Below are 21,568 nucleotides of genomic sequence, written 5' to 3'. Positions count from 1 at the left end.
TACCAAGTCCTGTTGCTTCTTTCTTCATAACACCTCTTCAGTTCATATCGTCCTTTCAGCTGCTGCCCCTAGGCTTAAACCACTGAAGGCACCTCCTAACCAGACTTCCTACCTTCAAATTCTTTTTACTCTAAAGATCCTGCACACTGCCAACACAGTCTCCCTAAAACCTTCAGCATGTCTGTGGAAGGACAGGAAAAGCAGTTACATCTAACTGAGGAGCCACTACGTATACCATACATTGTACTATGTGTGTGACATACGCTATCTCATCTAATCTTCACGTTCCTACGAGCTAGGCATTATAATTCCCATTTTAAAGACAGGGACACTAGGAAGTGAAGACATTAAACTTTCCTAAGGTCACAAAGCTAGTAAGTAGCAAAGTCCATATCGGAACCCAGGTCTATCTTTTTCCAAGGCCTAAATTCATGTCAGGGGTCGGCAAACGTTTTCTGTAAAGGGCTAGATAGTAAATATTTCAGCCTTTGTGGGCCACAGGATCTCTGTCACATCTACTCAATTCTGCCATTGGTAGCATGACAGCAGCCATAGGATGGCTGTGTTCCAATAAAACTTTATTTATAAAAACAGATGGCAGGCTAGATTCGGCCCAGGGCTCATAGTTTGTCAATCCCTGTGCTATCTCGTAATGCATAATCTCTGATTAGTAACAACTTTTGTGTTTTATGCTTATCATTTCTAAAATTGGCAGAGCAATACTTGTTTGCAAAATGACTTGAAAGCAGTGATAGCAGATCTTGAACACAGAACTTAGATTCACTGAAAAACTAAAAAATTTGGAGACTATCATTATGTTTTCATTAATCATTCAGCAACCCAGGGATATTACTCTTAATGGGCTTCACCACATGGTATACATTTTTAGTTTGGTTACTATTCTTTTCAACTTAATCTTAACACCCAGAGGTTGGCCAGTTACTAATAGTTTGATGTGTATGGTCCTAGATGCTATGTATACATGTGGGTTTTTTGTTTTTCTTTTCATAAAAATGGGATTATGCTACATATATTGTTCTACAAATTCTTTTTTAAAAAAACAAAGCTTTAGTATACCATGGACATCTGGACCATAGCTCTCTCTCTTTCATAGCTGTACACTGTTCCATTGTATGAATACATCATACTTTATAGATCCATTACCCTGAAAAACATTTAAATTGCTTCTAATTTTACTTGCTGAGTTTTAAAAGTTACTTTACTGTAAATATTTCATAAATTACCTCATGCAAACAGAGTCACATTTCTGAGGGTTCCACAAACATGACCGACATATTTGGTAATTTGCTAGGAGGACTCACAGGACTCAGCATGATCACTTATCACTTTTACAGAAACACAGCAAGGACACACAGCCAGGATCAGTAAGGGAAAAAGAAGTAGGTGGAGTCTGGAAAAATCCACGCACAGGCTTCTTAAGTTCCCCCCTCCCTGTCCAGGAGGAGATACACCTAGGGTCCTCCTTTCTCTAGCAGTGGAAATACTGCCAACTTGTGCACTGCTCCTGCCCAGGGAAGTCCATTTGAGGCAGAGTTTAGGGAAAGCAGGTAGTCATCATGGATCTATTGTTTATACAGTCTAGGCAGAGTGAAACACCCTCAGCAGTTAGGGCACTGTTCATATTAGTGTAGGGAACTTTTTGCAAGCCAAGTTCCTAGAGGCTAGGCAAGGGCCAACCTTATAAGCAGGCCCTTCTAAAGACAGCAGCCTCAGGTCTGCTTTGCTAACTCTCTTCTGTATCATCTTTCTACCCTCTGGAGCATCAAGTCTTAGAAAGGAAAACTGTAATATTTCTGAATTTCAGAGGAGAAATCAGAATGTGAAGGTAGTCTTAAGAACAGAGGAAAAACTCTTATCTTTTTAAAAGCAAGATCACACTAGAGTTTCCAAGACAGGATTTTTCACTGAATGAGCCAGTGCTACACTGCCTCATTCCTCTTTGTTCATCCATACTCTTTTCTTTGATAGAAAGTTCTATCTTCCTTGTCTTTCTGACAAATTCCTATCCATTCTTCAAATCCATCCTTTGACCCCTCCAGAGTTAAACTGCTCAGTCTTGCGCTCTTGTTGCACTCGTCATATGGCATGAATTTTCTGTCTCATCCCTGTACTCCTAAAGCCAAGTACATAGATGTTCAATTTAGTATCAATAGATAATAAATGAATGGTAGGGACACACCATATGCTACATTAGAGTCTCTTTGAAAAATGATTTGGAAACAATTTAATAGTAGGGTTAAGGTCATTTACTAAATAAATAATAATTTTAAAAGAACCTATCTGCTAAAGCAATCCTGAGAAAAAAGAACAAAGCTGGAGGCATCACAATCCCTGACTTCAAAATATACTACAAAGCTATAGTAATCAGAACAGCATGGTACTCGTACAAAAATAGGCACACAGATCAATGGAACAAAATTGAAAGCCCAGAAACAAAAACCACACATCTATGGAAAGCTAATCTTTGACAAAGGAGCTAAGAACATACAATGGACAAAGGAAAGTTTCCTCAATAAATGGTGTTGGGAAAACTGGACAGCCAGGTGTAAAAGAAAGTAGACCATTTTCTTATGTCATTTACAAAAATAAACTCAAAATGGATCAAAGACGTGAAGGTATGACCTGAAACCATAAAACATCTAGAAGAAAATATAGGCAGTACACTCTTTGACATCAGCCTTAAAAGGATCTTTTCAGATACCATGTCTTCGTGGACAAGGGAAACAAAAGAAAAAATAAACAAGTGGGACTTCATTAGACTAAAGAGCTTCTACAAGGCAAGGTAAACCAGGACTGAAACAAAAAGACAACCCACCAACTGGGAAAAAATATTTGCAAATCATATATCCGACAAAGGGTTAATCTCCATAATATATAAAGAACTCACACAACTCAACAACAAAAAAATCAAACAACCCGATCAAAAAATGGGCAGAGGCTATGAACAGACATTTCTCCAAAGAAGATATACAGATGGCCAATAGGCACATAAAAAGATGCTCAACATCATTGATCACCAGGGAAATGCAAATTAAAACTACACTTAACTAAGTGGTTCAGTTCACATATTCTGAATCACAGGGTTCACAGGTTCGGATCCTGGGAACAGACCTAGCGCTGCTCATCAAGACATGCTGTGGTGGCATCCTACATAAAGTAGAGGAAGATTTGCAACAGATGTTAGCTCAGGGCCAATCTTCCTCACACACACAAAAATAACGATAATAAAAAATAAATAAAGTATCTTTAAAAAAAAACTACACTAAGATATCACCTTACATCCGTTAGAATGGCTATAATAACTGAGACAAAAAATAACAAATGTTGGAGAGGTTGTGGGGATAAGGGAACCCTCATATACTGCTGGTAGGAATGCAAACTGGTTCAGCCACTATGGAAAACAGTATGGAGATTTCTTAAAAAACTAAAAGCTAAAAATAGAAACACCAGGGCCAGCCCGGTGGCCAAGTGGTTAAGTTCACATGCTCTGCTTCAGCAGCCTAGGGTTTTGCTGGTTCAGATCCTGGGCGTGGACATGGCACTGCTCATTAGGCTACGTTGAGGCAGCATCCCACATATCACAACTAGAAGGACCCACAACTAAAATATACAACTATGTACTTGGGGGATTTGGGGAGAAAAAGTAGGAAAAAAAAATAGAAACATCAGCCATCCCACTACTGGCTATCTATCCAAAGAACTTGACATCAGCAATTTAAAGAGACTTGTGCACCCCTATGTTCATTGGAGCATTATTCACAATAGCCAAGACATGGAAGCAACCTAAGTGCCCATCAACTGATGATTGGATAAAGAATATATGGAATATATATACAATGGAATACTACTCAGCCATAAAAAATGAAAAAATTGCCTCATTCACAACAACATGGATGGACCTTGAGGGTATTATGTTAAGTGAAATAAGCCAGATAGAGAAAGACAAACACTGTGTGATTTCACTCATATGTGGAAGATAAACAAATACATGGACAGAAAGAACTATTTAGTGGTTACTGGGGGAAAGAGGGTGGGGGGGGTGGGCACAAAGGGTGAAGGGGCGCACCTATAAGATGAGTGACAAATGATAATGTACAAATGAAATTTCACAATGTTGTAAACTATCTTAACTTCAATAAGAAAATAAAAGAATCTATCTTTTAGATGGAATTATGGTAGGATTAACAACAAAACCTAATACCACGTCTTTTATATAAAGAATTTTTAGTGATCAATGCGATGTATTTTCTAAGCCTTGTTTCATTAAAGCAAAATAAGGTCTAAACATCAAACAATGTAAAAAGGAACACAACATAAGAGTAACTACAAAACAAAATATAGTAAGACATCAATGAGTTCAAAATACCGCTAAATCAACGACAGTTATCCAGAGGCACTGGGGTCTCTATGTGAAAGAAATCTATTCAAATAACTATTGATTTCTGATTTTGAATTAACTTAAATCTCTTTTAAGAACACATGATCTGTATTTTTTTATCTTTTAGAACTGTTGTCTTTTTTTATTTTGATCTGCCACAAATAACTTTAAAGGTAGTTTATCACTTAACAGTCCCCTAGTAATCATTCATTCCTGTTAGCAAATAGCCATACATGAAGGTCACATATCTGTAAACAAAGCAGACATTTCTGACCTGGGACTAACTGGTTTAAAGACGCTCGGCACAGCAGGCTCAAGTGACTTGGTTCACAAAGAATTTTATTTTGATTAACGGTTAACTAACTCAATGTTTTGTTCATATTAGAAGTAATTCTTGTTTACTCTCTCTTGGGTTTAGAAGGCTTAAACAATTTTAGTCAGCAATTAATGGGTCTCCATATTTGATAATTCTCTGTTCCGTTATTTTAACATTTTGGTGAAATAGTAATTTATGAATGTTATCAGCTATATAGTATCTGAATAGGAAAGGAATATTTACCTAAAGAGCCAAGAGGTGACAGAGACAATTAAAGGTTGAAACAAATTTTATATGATTTTACTTCAAAATGCTAAAAGCCTTGAAATTCTATGATATGAGGAAAATATAAACCCACGTTTTCACACCATAAAACCAATTTAGAGTTTTGGCAACCGAGTTTCTTAAAACACCAACCGTGAAACTTACAAATGGTAATTGTGCTCTAATCAATATCTAGCCACAGAAGAAGTAATCCATATCCTAGAGAAAGCTCTCTTGGCTTCCACTTCTTAGTTATTCCATACAATCAGGTGCAAGTTTTCTGACTTCTGCTTTTAAAAATAATAGACATACGGGATCACTCACAATTCTTTGTCCAGGAGTCTCTAAACAGCTTTCTATTTCTAACCAAAAGACGGAGAATAGCCTCAAGTATGCTACGGCTAAAAGGTAACAGATAAGTCACTTCCAGTTTTCAGTTGCCGTGAGATACAGCCAGCATTATGTCAATCTCAGTAAGAGAAGCCACATTTCATTGGATTTAATATATATTTAGTACGAGTAGATATTGGTACTGAAACACTAGGAAAATTTCAGCCAGATTTAAAATATCTACTAACTTAACAGCAAACAGGTATTTTAGATAAAAATTAGTGTATGAGGGGCCAGCCCTGTGGAATAGTGGTTAAGTCACTCTGCTTCAGTAGCTTGGGTTTGTGGGTTTGCATCTTGGGCACAGACCACCACCACTTGTCAGTCATGCTGTGGCAGCAACCCACATACAAAGCGGAGAAAGACTGGCACAGATGTTAGCTCAGGGTTAATTTTCCTCAAGCAAAAAGAGGAAGATTGGCAACAGATGTTCTCTCAGGACCAATCTTCCTATGGAAAAAAATATATATATACGACTTAGTCTATGAAATTTTACACGTGATGGAGGATAACAAAAAGCCATTTTAAATTTGTCTAATGAAAATGCAAAACTATGTAAATGTACATTTTCACTGGCTCACATCACTAGAACTATGAGTATATTTATACTTTACGTTCAACAATACAAGAGGTTTGAAGTTTCCATTTCACCATAAAAAAATATTATATAGCAGAATGGGAGATCCTTTCCTTTTTTGTTTTTTTGAGGAAGATTAGCCCTGAGCTAACATCTGCTGCCAATCCTCTTTTTGCTGAGGAAGGCTGGCCCTGAGCTAACATCCGTGCCCATCTTCCTCTACTTTATATGTGGGACACCTGCCACAGCGTGGCTTGCCACGCTGTGCCATGTCTGCACCCGAGATCTGAACCAGCAAACCCCAGGCTGCCAAAGCGGAATGTGCACACTTAACCGCTGTGCCACCGGGCTGGCCCCTGGGAGATCTTTTTCAATCCCTAAAAAACTGAAAGGGTCTCTATTAGATAGATATTTCACTGTTCTAGGTGTCTTGAGCTAGTGTGTTATACTTGAGTAACTGAGAAATGCAAGAAAGTCCTCCGAAGAGAAGTGGATGGATGATAAGTAATGTTTTGTTCTCCTACCAAAAAGGAAAGAGCTGGAACTGAGGCTCTAGAAGCTCTTTAGTAGTTCTCAAATCCTCAGCTGTTTTCTGACACCAATAGACGGTCATCAATGGCAGCAAAAACCAGACAGTAAGTCAAATGTGATTAAAGTTGGGGGTGGGTATCACTGTGTACCAATATTCAATTAGTATTTAAAATATACACAGTATCACATGACAAAAGCCACTGATAAAATCCTAGAGACAGTTCTTTCTTCAATATGCTAAAGGTAATCTGATAACTTCACCTGTCCCTTTACACATATGTACTCTACCTGACAAGCGGGATCAAGATCCATCTTTCTTCTGAGGAATTTTTCTACATGCCCAATAGTTGCTTCTCCTGACACTCGGACAAACTTCTTTTCCAATGGCTACAAAAAATAAATGAATAAACTATCTTCAGATTAAATACACACAAAATGCATAAACCTTAAAGCAAATTTTATGGCAAATATGATTTGATAAACTTATGAAAGAAAAACTACTATGAAATTTGAGTTAATTTACCTATGAAAGAAGGAAAAAAGAATTTCTGCCTAGGTTCCTCTCTGAAAAGTATGTCAACAATTTTTCTTAATAGAAGGGTTTACTGGTTTATTTTAATACCTTATCAAAAGCAAAACAGAGTAAAATTTATTGACAGAGAGAGGACATCCAAGATTAAGCATCTAAAACAACCTAGTTTCTTCAAGAAAGAAACTGCAAGAAAAAGAAAACAAGACGGAGGAGGGATGGCTAGAGTAAAAAAGACGTAAGTGTTACAAACACCAACTACAATGTACGGATCTTATCTGGATCCCGATTTACACAAACCTATAAAACAATCTTCATGAGACAATCTAGGAAATGTAAATAGTAGACGGCTATTTGATGATGGAATTACTGTTAATTTTTAAAACTGTAGTACCATTATTATGTTTGTAAAAAGTCCTTATCTTTTAGAAACAAATTGGATTATTTAATGATAAAATGATATGTAGTCTGGGATTTGCTTCAAAATTATATGCGAAGGAAAAGTGGTGATGGTATAGGTGAAATGAGGAGTGGCCGTGAGTCTATAATTATTCAAGTTGAGTGATGTGCACATGAGAATTCATTTTACCATCTGTCTACTTTTGTATGAGTTTGAAATTTCCCACAATAAAGGGTTTTCTTTTTTAAGTGGAAAATAAAACGATTAACATCTAGACAGAAGTAGCTGAAATCTGATCCGATGGTCTGAGGCGACAGGTGGAGAGACCACAGGGTTTTAAAGTAGAAACTAATGCTTACTCAGCCAGTCTCTCTCTGAGGCAACGTTAAGGCTACTACTATCTAATGCAAATGAAAAGCTGAGGTAATCAGAACTAAAAGGGTGCCTTTTAGGAAAACCTGAGCAGTGTTTTTCCAGCACTAGCAGAGCGGGAGCCCAGAACAGCTACCAAGAGGGTTAGGCGGATTAGGCACATGTTTGTTCCAGGCAACAATGCTCAGCTTTCTCATCTGCAGTTTTGGTTTCTTCCGACCTCTCCTGACAGTAGCTCATCCCTCATTACCACAGTGTAGCAGATCACACAGGTGTTAAGGGCAGGTATTCCAGAGACAGGCTGCCTGGGTTTATCCTGGTTCTGCCATTTTCTCGCTGCATGTCTTTGGGCAAGTTGCTGAACCTTTCTGTGTCTCCATGTCCCCATTTGTAAAACAGAGATAATAACAGCACCCTCATAGAATCATCATGAGGAAAGTGAGTTAATATATGTAAATAATGGTTAAGAAATCCTGGCACATAATAAAGCACTTAGAGTTATTGGTGTTTTGTGCTCATTTTGCTCTTTATGTGAAGAAATTTAACTCTTTTCTTTTTTGGTGAGGAAGACTCGCCCGGAGCTAACATCTGTTGCCAATCTTCTTCTTTTTTCGCTCAAGGAAGATTATCCCTGAGCTAATATCTGTGCCAATCTTCCTCTTCTTTGTATGTGGGATGCTGCCCCAGTGTGGCCGACAAGCGGTATAGGTCTGTGCCCAGGATCTGAACCTGCGAACCCAGGCCACGGAAGTGGAGTATGCTGAACCTAACCACTACACCACAAGGCCGACCCCAAGAAATTTAACTCTTATAGAGGACCCAGTTGTCACCATGGGATAGTGGTATCATCTAGGCAAAATCGCAAACTTTCACGTTCTTTTAATGCAGGTACAGGAATCATTTCACAAAGCTGAGGCGGCAGTCTCACTAAGGAGGAGATGCAGCAGAGCCCCAGGCGGAGACCCCAGGAAGGTACCTCATTGTAGGGAGCACTACCTGACTAGCATGAGAGCCCCGTCAGGTGCACTGAGAAGCTGATATTCCGGATCGTCTAGCTGGGTGGCTGCCTGGCAACCAGTGCATTTCTGAAGGTCAGCCTCCTGGGCTTACCATCTCAATAGCAGGCTTCAGGTACACCAGCAGAAGACAGTCCGATTTCCCTCATTTTTAATTTCTTGGTGAGCACTCACCCCTAGTGTTTGTTAAAAATCAATCCAACTTAGCTAAAGTTATCAATACTGTACTTTTTAGATCCCCAGAAGTGGATTATGAGATCTGTCAATACCTGAAAGAAAAATCTAGTCATGGCTTTCAAAGCTAGGATCCTCACAGGGTTAACAGGAGTTTTTCCCCATATAATTCAGATTCAGCTTTTTTAGAAGACAATTTGTTCTTCTTTTTTTTTTTGGCTTAAGGTCACAAAACCAGTTCTCACCTAAATGGTCATTGCATTTTTTTCTGCTACACTCAATAGCCTCCTACCATCTGCAAATAAACAAGGAAAAAAAATCCACAGAAGAACTAATGTTCTTTGAAATTAAGCACAGCAATCTTCCCTGCCATCTATTACACAAAGATCAACTTGATAAGAAAGTTGAAATAAGCTAGTTTAAGACCTATAGGGAGATTTACAAGACATTCAGTTAGTTTCTGGCTTTAGATAACGCATACCACTAAAAATGTCTTTTAAAAAGATGGTATCAACTCATAATTATATTTTACCGTGAAAAAAATTCCTACCTCTGTCAACTGAAAGGCTTAGAAACAGCTACCAACCCAGTAGCAGGGTGAACCCCTAGCAACCAGACTTTGACTCTGAAAAGGTACCACCAAAGGAACTAGGATACCTTGGAGAAATGACTGATTCAGTGTCTAAGGCAAGAGATGTACAAGTTGAGCATGGACTATATCGTCATATCAGATAGCAAGGAAGCTATCACAGACTGTGATATCTAGGATGGGACAATTTGAACATCAATAAGGGTAATAACTGAAGTGGGTTTAAACCACAAATACGTCCAAATCCATGAATTTTGTTGTTAAATGAATAACAAAAACAATACCTAATTGGTCATGACTGGAGGATGCTAACAAACCAACTCATTATTTTGAACTTGGTAAGTAAAGGGAAGAATCAAGTATTTATCCTTCCTTTCCTATATAAACTGTACCACTGGCTAACCAAAAAGATGAAGGGAAGTTTCTCTTTATAGAAGTATTTCAAGTAATAAAAGACAAAGGAAGGATAGCATCATTTTCCAAACCCTGTTAATGGGCTTAGACATTGAGCACCAATGGTTGCTAACATTGCAAAGGGACACAGACAACCAGGCATGTGCATCCAGATAGACAAAAACACCACCACCTATTATTTGAACTCAAATATAAGGTACAAAAACAGCTTTCTAATTAGTAGAGAATACTGAGCTATAATATCAAAAGCTCTAACTAGAACTCCATTATAAATACAGAATTAAAAGAAAAACAATAACATTGCCAAATGGTTAAGAAAGTATAAAAAGACTGTTTTAGCAAACTAAAAATACTCACAAAATGCAGCATCAATAGAACTACTTGTTTCTGAAACAATACATTCATCACCTCTCACAGACATAAAGCCTGAAAATTTACATCAGTTAAAACCGAAAGCTTAACATCTCAAAACTATGAGAGAACAGTATGACAAACGCCTATGTACCTATCACCAAGCTTTATCAACTCAAGGCCAATGTTATTTTAAGTAGACTCCACCCATGTCCCACCCCAACTACTGTCTGGTCGACATTTCCCCATTTGTTTTGAAGCAAAACCCAGCCGTATCATTTAATCATATCATCATTTGTAAATACTTCAGTATCTATCTCTAAATGATAAGAATTCTTTTAAAAAACATACCATTATCATATTTTGAAATTCCTTGATATCAGAAAATATCTAGTAAATGTTCAAATTTCACCAACTGTCTCAATTTTCTTACCTAGTAGAAAATGATTTTATTGTTTTTAGGGCTGTCATTACAGAGAGAATAAAAATAAAACAAAGATTTTATGAAAAAAAGCTAATAACCAATGACGGACTCAAACCAAAATTCTAATTTATGCATATATTATTTTTACCAGACATATTTTTGTATTCTCAAAATGTATACACTAAATATATTACAAACAATGCTTCTATTCAAAGTTTCTATCAGATATTGGCTTAGTTATGTTTTAAAAATTTAACAGCTTTATTGAGATATAACTCACGTATCATTAAATTCACCATTTTAAAGTGTACAATTCAATGGTTTTTAGTATATTTACAGAGTTGTGCAACTATCACCAGTAATTTCAGAACATTTTCATCATCTAAAAAGAAACCTCACACCAACTAGCAGTCACTTCCAAGTTCCCCTTCCCTGAGTCTCTGGCAATGACCAATCTACTCTCTGTATCTATGAACTTCTCTGTTCTGGCCATTTCATATAAATGGAATCACACAATGTGTGGTCTTCTGTGCCTGGCTTCTTTCACTTCACATATTTTCAAGGTTCACCCATGCTGGAGCATGTATCAGTACTTCCTTCCTTTTTATTGCCAAATAATATTCCATTGTATGGATATACCACATTTTGTTTATCTATTCATCAGTTGATGGATATTTAGGTTGTTTCCAATTTGGGGCTATTATCTCACAAATTTCTTAGTTTATTTTTCAAATCAAATCCAAATAAACTCCATACATTGCAATTAGTTGATGTCCCTTGAATCTTTTTTAATCAATTTGTTCTATTTATATGTTCCCTCTTCACCTCTTTCCATTTATTAAAGAATCAGAATTGTTTGTCCTGTAGTTTTCCACTGTCTAGATTTGGCTTATTACATTCTTACAGTGTCACTTAACATGTTCCTTTGTTCCCAGGATTTCCTATACATTAGTAATTAAATCTAGGGGTGTGATTAATCTCACATTTCTTTGTTTTGGCAAGAACACTTCATATGTGGTACTGTCATCAAATTTTCTTGATGTGTGAGCATCAGAACTACATAAATATTCTAGGTACATATGTGCTTTTGTGGAAGCAATAGGCTAATATTTCAATTTAATTTCTAGTTCTTTCTGCATGAGGTTTTTATATGCAGCTGGCTTGTCTGGCTACTACAGGTCATAGGACAGATGTCTTCAGTGAACTCTAGGAGCATATGACACTGTACTTGTCCCATACAGAAACTTATACGCCACTTTCTCACCCACCACACTACTATGAAAGAACTTCTTAAAGTTAATCACAATAAATTTCATATTTTACTACTTAGAAGAGTTTCAAAGTTACCAAATTCTAAACTACATTCCCTCCATCACACTGGTCTCAGGGAAACATCTATAACATACTTTATCCAGAGAAGTACACATTTATTCTTGTTTTAATTCCCATCTCCAAGCCACTGTATTCACAATACATCCAACCACATATAATTCACCCAAATTTTAGTACAGACTTTGACAAAGTCACTGAAAATCTAAACAGATTAAAGTCACCTATTTCCTTATATATTTACAATCCCAAGAAAATGTAAGGCCTGATTTACACCTTTTTAAAAAAGTCACCTTTTCCTGAAGGACTCACACTATAGGAGCAACACTGTGTACAATGACACCTGTGATATCGGAGCCTTTAAGACAACTCTGAACTAAACTATGTTACAAAGAAGTTCAGTCTCACCTCTGAAATTCTTACTTGTTACTTGCAGTAACAAGTCAGGGCAGGTTAACGTGAGCCAAAAAAGTTACATGCAAATAAAATTTTAAGCTCATTTTTAACTCTAAACGCCAACTATGCAAAAAATGCTTTGAAACATTTTTTAATCACCAAATTAACATAGCAATTGGTTTTAGAGTTTTAAAAATTACTCACTTATTTTTCCTTAGACTTCTGAATTAATAACAAATCTCTACTTAATAACTCTTTTCTCATAAACCTATTATAAGAGAGCATTATTAAATGTACTTCATATTTCAACAACTTTTATTTATAAAACACTCTTTGTTGTAATTGAAGACAATCTCCATGTGATTGCTATGCTACAGGGTCCTCTTGTGAAGTAAATGAAAAACAAAAGTAAAATACCTTAAAATGTCCCGTGCCTTCATTAGCACTGAAAAACGAAAGCAAAATTAATTAATAAAATATTTTAAACTATATAATCATATAACACAGAAAAATAAGATGACTCTAAGTATCTAAGGAACATCAATTTTAAAACACCGTCACCTGTGTTTAAACGAATGCAGTTGATTGTCACCTCTGCCACCTAGTGGTATGACAAAGGTAGTTTTATCCAGTATTTCACACTACTTTGTATACTTACTTCCAGGAGTTAAAATTATATTCTTTTTTTTTTTTTTTTTTTAAGATTTTATTTTTTTCCTTTTTATCCCCGAAGCCCCCTGGTACATAGTTGTATATTCTTTGTTGTGGGTCCTTCCAGCTGTGGTATGTGGGACGCTGCCTCAGCATGGCCTGATGAGCAGTGCCATGTCTGCGTCCAGGATTCGAACCAATGAAACACTGGGCCACCTGCAGCAGAGCACGCGAACCCAATCACTCGACCACGGGGCCAGCCCCTATATTCTTTTTTTTAAAGCTTGGCACCTGAGTTAACATCTGTTGCAAATCTCCCCCACCCTGCTTCTTCTTCTCCCCAAAGCCCCCAGTACATTGTTGTATACTCCAGTTGTAGGTCCTTCTGGTTGTGCTATGTGGGACACCACCTCAGCACGGCCTGATGAGCGGTGCCATGTCCACACCCAGGATTGGAACTGGCAAAACCCTGGGCCACCGAAGGGGAGCGCGCGAACTTAACCACTCAGTCACGGGGCCGGCCCCTAAAATTATTTTCTTAATATTTAGATTTCCCCCATATGTAGGATTCTAACATTTTACAGCTTAAAGTAAAACTTCTTTCTTTCTCTATCATAATTAATGTCTCTTTTTCTCTATAGTAACCTTTACAAGACAGATTTCTTACAAGAAGCTTGCTGTATTTCCTGTTGTTTTACTTGTAGCATAATCACCTGGGCATGATTTACTCAGTTTGCCTTTCACCTTTTTACATCACGAGGAGGCAAGGAGCACTTCCTTTGTTGAGCATCTACTAGGTACCAAGCATACTAGGTCTTCATATATTATGCATGTTTTTCATTTAGCTTTCACAAAGCACTGCAAATCAAGTATTAGTATCCCCATTTTACAGATGAGGGAAATTAAGCTCAGAGAGGTTTAATAACTTGCCTAAGGTCACAGAGCTAGTAAGTGATAAAGCTGGGATTCAAACTCAGGTGTGCCTAGCACCAAAGCCCACATTCATTCTTCCCTATCATGCTGAAGAACAGACAAGATCACAACTGCATCACCTACAGAGTATTCTTAGATACAAGTATAACAGAGAATATAATCTTATATTAAATATAAACTATATAAACACAAAACACAAATTTATATATACATTTTATATAAAATATAAATCTAAGATTATACATAATCTTAGAATTATAAAATAAAATATCCTACACATTACAAGAATTATCTCTACAGAATCCATGATGTATGGATTCTACCTGAATACCTAAAGCAATAGAGAGCTTCTTAATTGACAAGTTAGTTCATTCTATTTGTGGGCAATTTTGTTACACATTGCCTGCTCGCACTGAATCAAATACGTTTCTCCCTGTAACTTATACCGACTGGTCCTGGTTTTGCCTTTTGGGACTTTTGTGAATCAGATCCAATCTTTCTTTTATCTGATAACCCTCTAAAGATTTAAAATTAACTTGAGGGGTTTATGATTGCTTTCTCTTCTTTGGGCTAAATATTTTTGTTCCTTCTGCTGCCATATATGACATGGTTTCCAAACCTACTTATCTGGTTACACCTCAGTTTACCAACATCACCCTTAAAATCTAGTACTCAAAGCTGAACATAATACTCTAGTTGGACTAACAGCATACAGTGGGACAGTGCCTCCCTGGTTTACTATAAACGTCGCTGAGCTTAAGACTGAATTAAACTTTTGTCATATCACACATCACACGAGTCCATTTTCTTTACTAGGCAGACGTTGTACATATTACAACACCACGAACTACTTTAACCTTTAATTTTGAACGACCTTGCATTATTTCAATATTCACATATTGATAATAGTTTAGATATGCTAGGAATATCATATGTTGATTCTTACAAGAATCCTGTGAGTTGCTATTATAACCCCCAATTTAGAAATATGGAAAGTGAAAATCAGAGAAGCTAAGCTACGTCCCAATGGTTACATATCTTTTAAGTTAGATTCTTCAAAGCCTATGCTTTCTATACACACTATACTGCCGGTGTGAGGTTCTTTCTTTTCATAATCTTCTACCTTACACATAGAAACCAAAGAACAAAATGAAGTACAAGACTATCTTAAGATCACAAAAGATGCATGCCCAATCTAGAGAGGAAATCTAATTTCATATTCCAGTGGTTGAAAAATCACTGCCCACAGGCTGAATCTACCTCAGTTTTTTTTTGTTCCTCCAATTCAAGCAAGGTCACCAGTGGACCAAATTTGTCCTCGTACTTGCACCAGGTTAAAACTCATCTGCCACTTGTCCCACCATGAAGGAACTTCCTAGGAGTTACCCTCAGTAGCTTGACTTTTGTGGTAACACAAAAGCCTCTCCATGTAGTGAAAATGTGGGGCTTTACCTCTGGGGACTGGGGACTTGAAAAGGATTCTTTGCCACTGGAAGCTTTCTTCTCGTTAACCATTTGAAAACAGATAAAGGAATATATTATAAGGTAGACAGACTACCCATCGTAATCATCAACATGTGAGGTTCAATTCTCTCATTTTACAGACAGAGAAGCTGATGCTGTGAGAAGCTAAAACTAAAACTTCCACTAGGGCAAGGCCTATGGCTGACTTATTCAAGCTACATTCCCAGCAGCTGCCAGCGTGCTGCGCTGGCATATAGCAAGACCCTAATAAACATCTTATGAATAAACAAAACATAATTCGTTCAAGTTTACAAAGCTAGATAGAGAAGCTAGGACTTAAATCTAGATCTTCTTATTCCAAGTGAGGCTCTTTTTTCTACAGCAGGAAATGTGTTAACAATCTAACAACTTTGGTAAGTGGTAATGGCCGCCTTGAGCACTCTAGTCAAGTCTCAAGCATTGGGAAAGCTTGCCATGATTAATTATTGATTTCTGCTGTGGGCAAAGAAAGAGGTAATGGTGGCACACCCATCACATCTTTGCCATCTTTGCAGTATTGCCACTTTTCAAAAGTGCATCCCTGCTACTTTTCAAAGAGGGTATAAAAAAAATTTGATTGTCAGTTCCTACTGTGCATTAGTGGAAAAGATTACATTTCCTCAAAATAATTTAGAAATAGAAATTCCTTTCAATTTTCAAATTTTAATTAACTAGACTTATTAAAAATCAAGTTACATGGTAAAAATTCAAATACAATGAAAAGCCTACCCATCCCAGACTCATAGACTCCAGGGCCCTTTTCTAGAGACAACTGCCATGAACATTTTCTTATATGTCGTTTCAGTGATGGTCTGTGCATGTAAAAATCATACGTATATGCACATATTTTCCACCACCGTCTTTAAAAAAACATAAATGGACACATGCTATATATTGTCTTCTGCATCTTGCTTTTTTCACTTAAGACATTTTGGAGATTGTTCCATAATGGCACATATTTGTGTGCTATATACCATTATTTAACCAGTTCTCTTTTGGACATTTAGGTTGGAATACATTCTTTAGGAACAGAAATTGCTGGTTTAAAGTTTGGTATTACATGGTTTCTTCTCATTCCTCCAAAGAGATCTTTATTTCATTATCATCAACCATTACTCTGTGGGCTTTGTGGAGACATAAGAAAGGTTTCTTGCCTCTTAGGGGTCCTTAATATCAGTTGAGAACACAGGATAAATACACAAAGAGCTACATACAACATAGAAAAAGCTAGATACTAAAATGATACATGCAACCTAGAGTTATAAGGAGGAAGTGACTGAGAAGAAAAATAGTCATCAGGGATACTAAACATTTAAAGCAACATTGTTTATAATAGTAAAAAAGCTGGAAACAAGTTAGACCTTCAACAGTACAAGAAAAGATAAATTATGGTATATTTATTTTAAGGGAATACCAAGCAATGGTGAAAATGAATGAACTAGAGCTACACATTTCAACATGGATGAATCACACAACGCTGAGCGACAAAAGCAAGCTGGAAAACACTACTGGTGTGATGCCATTTAAAGTTTTTAAATGGGCAAAAACAATTCTACATATTACTTAGTAATAGATACACAGGTGGTAAACATATAAAAAATGCATGGGAACGACAATCATTGTTTTCAGGAGAGTGGTTATTAATCTCTAAGAGAAGGTGGAGTGAACAGGAAGAGGCAGCCAAGGGGCTTCTGCCATATTAGTATTGCTTATTTAAGCCAGATGAGGGAGATACAAGTGATTATTATCCTTTAACCTTTTCCTAATCTTAAATATTTCATAATTAACTTTTAAAAGGATATCAGAAAAACTTGGTTTTACCTGAGCTCAGGATGACTTCATAACTGTTGGGACTTAAAAAATTATTTACTTTAAGGTTAAGGGGGTACTCACCCAATGAACTCTAGTAATAAAGATGTATCAAGTTCAGGTGGAATACGAAACACTGATTCTAAGGCTTTCTTAGATCTTCCTTTGTTCGAAGAGACTGGCTGTGGAACAGCTATTTGACAGCCAAACAAAAAAGTTGAGTTAGAATAAAGATTTCATAAATTGAGATCTTTGAAAAATAATTACACAGCTATAACTATGTCAACTATTTAAAAGATCATAAAGCACTCAATCTCCCTTCCTTTAACAACATCAGCAAATCTATCAAAGCCAGTGAAAGTAGAGGCAAGCTTGGGGACCACGCCACAAGGAAAGGCAGACATGTGTGGCTGGTTTATCAGGCCCACAGAGAGGGCTCATGAGAACAGCAACAACAGTTGTAGATAACCCTTAACAAGCACTCCTACGTGCCAGGGTTTATGCTTAGCACTTTACATGCACCATCTCATTTAATCCTTATTATAATCCCATGACACAGGTACTATTGCTTTTTTTTTTTTAACCATAAAGAGACTGAAATTACAGTTTACTGAGAGTAGACAATTTGCCTAAAGTCACCCACGTAGTAAGTGGAAGATCCAGGATTTAAACCAAAATCTTTCTAACTTCCATACTATGACATTACCATCATCATAAAAACGATTGTTTGAGCAGTTACTATGTTCCAGGCACTGTTTTAAGTGCTTTGTATTAATCAATGTATACAAAGTATCCTTACAACAATTTTATGAAGTGCTATCATTACCCCTACTTTCTAGATGAGGAAACTGAGACAGTGAAATACTTTGCCAAAGTCATACAGCTACTAAAGCAGCAGAGCTAGGACCAAACTCAGACAGTCTAGCTCCAGAGTCTGTACTCTTCAATTCTCATAAATAATTAAATTGAATTACAATACATCATTACCTCCAAAATCTTTCTCTTTGATCATAAAGTAGTCAAAGCTATCACCAAAAAGAACCCCAAAGGGAGTAAAGTTCATTAAGTTAGTATTCTTTAATCTATAAATACATCATGGTATACACCCAAACTTACCAGGTTTAGGTACTTCTAGACCTCTTTCTTTATAGAAATCATGCATTTGCTTTTTTTCTCCTAAAAAATGATAAAACACAGACTAAATTACACTTTAACTAGTAGAGTCAGCAGAGATTCTGGGATTGACAACTATGTAATAAAATAAACTTACTTTCCTCTAGATTGATCACTAATTTGTACACTATGTCTTGTAATTGTCGGTCCAACCTAATAAAAGGAAAGGATGGAGAATACCTCAGAATTCAGCAAAACGCATTTTGGTACAGAGTGATGCTCTTTGTAAGTAACCGTTTTCTCTTGGGAGTGGACATCTCCTTTCTCAGAGGTGTTTACTTTTAGGTAGTACTCATGGTTCTCACCTGAGAGAACCTCAAGTCATTATACGTAATCACAATTATAAGTAATTGTAGACTCTTGAACAGTTTGCTAAATCGTTCCACGTGTACTGGTCTTAGTCCCTTGATAAGAATGTGAGTTTGAGAGCAGAGACTGTATTTTGAACTTCTGTGTATCATATGCAAGGAACTCTTCTATGAAGGTAGTAAAAATGTAATAGTATTTGCTGAACGAATGAAAGCAATCCACTTTTAGTATTTTTCTTCCCCTAGGAAACTAAGCATGAACTGAAAATTTGATTAATAAGCCACAACAACCTACGACAGATAGGCTTTTCTAAAAAGGCCAGCTGTTTCAGGTATTACTTTTAAAAAATAGAATTCTAAATATACAGAAAATGACAAACCTACACTAGCCTCATTAACTTGAATGATGGAATTAACAAGAAAAGAGGCTTCTGCCTCTTTTTTTTTTTTTTTTTAAGTCCCCAGCAGATATCACAGTGCCTGGTACACAGTAAGTGCTCCATACGTATTCCTTTAAAGAATATGTAGTTCCCTTTAATTCTGAGATAGGTCGAGAATTTATTCCCAAATACAAAACTTCAAGCTTTCAGAAAAAGGATACTTAAAATAAAAATTTTACTTATATTCTTCTTACCTTATGTTATAGAGAGGTTGTGTCTGATGTACTACTATGTTGCATTTTGGACATCTGTTGCTATAGTAAAAATGTCTTACAATGCAGCTTTTACAAACTGTTGAAAAGAAAATTAAATTAGGATGCTTTCGAGACATTTCAAAAACTGAATATATTATTTGGAGATGTGAACTACATGCTTACATGTATGAAGACATTCTGTAATGGTAGTTGCATCTATTAAGTAACCTTTGCAAATGGAACACAAGATGTACGGTGTCAGCTCAGAGAGATTAATCAGGCGCTGCAAACGCAATAGAAATAGTGTTAAAATACAAGTCCTTGCCTTCTCAAATTCTTAAACCATAACCCCCAAATTTCATTATAAACAATGTGTAACTTACTTTGCAACAATGAAAGCATGTTACAGTACCTCCAAAGCGTCAAAATACTGCTCAAAGTTACAATAACACAATATAAACGGATGTTGCAAAAATATTTCATTCTTTTGGATATACTGTATACTGCCAGCTGAGGGGCATCTTACTTTATGACTGACTTACAAGGTGGGCAAACTTTCCTGATATTGGTGTTCAAGTTTACTATACTAATTCTGATTGGCTAAGTGTATTCCTAACTTGATGAAGTATGCGCTATCACATTAAAAAAATTTTTTTTCTTCCAAATTAGAGATTGATTAGGTGGGAAGGGTCCACTATCCTTTCAACACCCTGCAGAAATGGGCTGTTTCCCCCGTCCAACTGTAAGCTCCTGGAAGGCAAGAGCACGGTACCCGCCGGGCACGCAGTAGCTTCAACAATCATTTACAGAAGGAGTGGGTCGGACCGGAGAGCATAAGCGATCTGCAGGAACCTCCCAAGACGAGTCGGCAGGGAACCGGGACAGAAGTCCGGTCCGCGCCACATGCCGAGGCAGGCAGGGTAGGGAGGGGTGGAGGTCGACGCCAGCGCCAGGGCTGCAGCGGCGAGCTGGGCTAAGGAGCCGGCTCCGCCCCGGAGGCCCCTCGGCCCTGCGTGGTCAGGCAGGGGGGCTACAAATACCTCCTCCTCGTCCTCAGAGTCCGGCCGGCCCCCCTCCAGCCTCAGCGAGAAGTGGCTCATCTCCTCCTCCTCCTCCTCCTCCTCGTCCTCCTCCAGCTCCTCCTCCTCCTCCAGCTCCTCGTCCTCGTCCTCGAAGCGGCCCCTCAAGCGGCCCAGGCTGCGCTCCGGCTCCAGCTCAGGGGGCCGAGAACCCGAACAGCCCGGAGCCCCCGCCTCGGGCAAAGGCGGGGGCCCCTCCTCACCCGCGGCGGGCACAGGAGTGAGGGCAGGCGGGGAGGCGGGAGGCGGGGGCGGCATGGCTGCGGCTCCCTCGGCCTTGGCAGGGCCCGCGTTACAGGTTATCACGACCGGGACCCCCTCCATGCCGGCAGAAGAGACCAGGCGAGGTGAGACCCGGCGGCTAGATAGCGCGGGAGTTCCGCCCGCCTGCCGACGCTGCCAGTGCGCAGGCGCGGAAGACCTGCACGGCCCGCTGGGAAACGTGGTTCACTGCCCCTCACCTAAGCCTGGCGTGAGCTGAGCCGCTCAGGTACATAGGGCTGGGCTTGCGGGCCACATCTTGGAGGAAGCTCGCCCAATTTTCCCTTTGAAAGGCTGATGCTCTCTTCGCTGCCTTTTAAAAACCACGAAATTGGTACCGTTTCAGACAACAATATTCTGTCTGCATAGATTGATGCGCAGACCACTGAAATAGGTGGTATAATGATGTTGCATTACGAATAACAATGATTTCATTTAAGTATCAATAATGAGTTTCTTCCATCCAAGATTTTTTCCTTTAGGAAGTATTAAGTCCCTATTTTGAAATATATAAGTTTATTTATTTGGAGGAATTAAACCTTGTATTGCCGCAAGATGGAAATTTAATTGCCATTCGAAGACCATCCATGATTCCCCATCACATAAAGGAAAGTCGATTATATTTAATTCAACAAATACTTACCAAGGGTCTACCATAGCAGGCACTGAGACCTACCCGCGCGCACCCACCCCCAATTATATTAGGAGAGAGATTTGGAGTTGGCATACTTGGTGCTCGCTGGCTA

General features: G+C 38.0%; 1 protein-coding gene across 4 annotated transcripts in view; it reads right to left on the bottom strand.

Moving 5' to 3' along the window:
* The window catches only part of PCGF6 (polycomb group ring finger 6), a 28,696-nt gene extending 7,718 nt beyond the window's left edge, over positions 1-20,978 (bottom strand). For 2 of the 4 annotated variants that reach the window (XR_011421257.1, XM_070221501.1), the window contains exons 1-7: positions 20,523-20,974; positions 19,666-19,765; positions 19,483-19,579; positions 18,638-18,693; positions 18,484-18,543; positions 17,452-17,560; positions 12,889-12,916 (exon numbers count right to left, since the gene is read on the bottom strand). Coding sequence is in view for 2 of the 4 variants with exons in the window: in XM_070221501.1 (XP_070077602.1) it covers positions 12,889-12,916; positions 17,452-17,560; positions 18,484-18,543; positions 18,638-18,693; positions 19,483-19,579; positions 19,666-19,765; positions 20,523-20,885 (813 nt within the window). In the remaining 2 variants the exon portion in view is untranslated. Of the gene's footprint in view, positions 1-6,765; positions 6,865-12,888; positions 12,917-17,451; positions 17,561-18,483; positions 18,544-18,637; positions 18,694-19,482; positions 19,580-19,665; positions 19,766-20,522 lie in introns of all 4 variants that reach the window. The other 2 variants (XR_002807688.2, XM_001498200.5) reach the window with 2 other exon arrangements.
* Between the last annotated feature and the right edge of the window lie 590 nt (positions 20,979-21,568).

This window comes from Equus caballus, chromosome 1 (assembly GCF_041296265.1).
Source record: "Equus caballus isolate H_3958 breed thoroughbred chromosome 1, TB-T2T, whole genome shotgun sequence".
NCBI classification, from domain to species: domain Eukaryota; kingdom Metazoa; phylum Chordata; class Mammalia; order Perissodactyla; family Equidae; genus Equus; species Equus caballus.
This window is presented reverse-complemented; position numbering and strand designations above follow the sequence as displayed.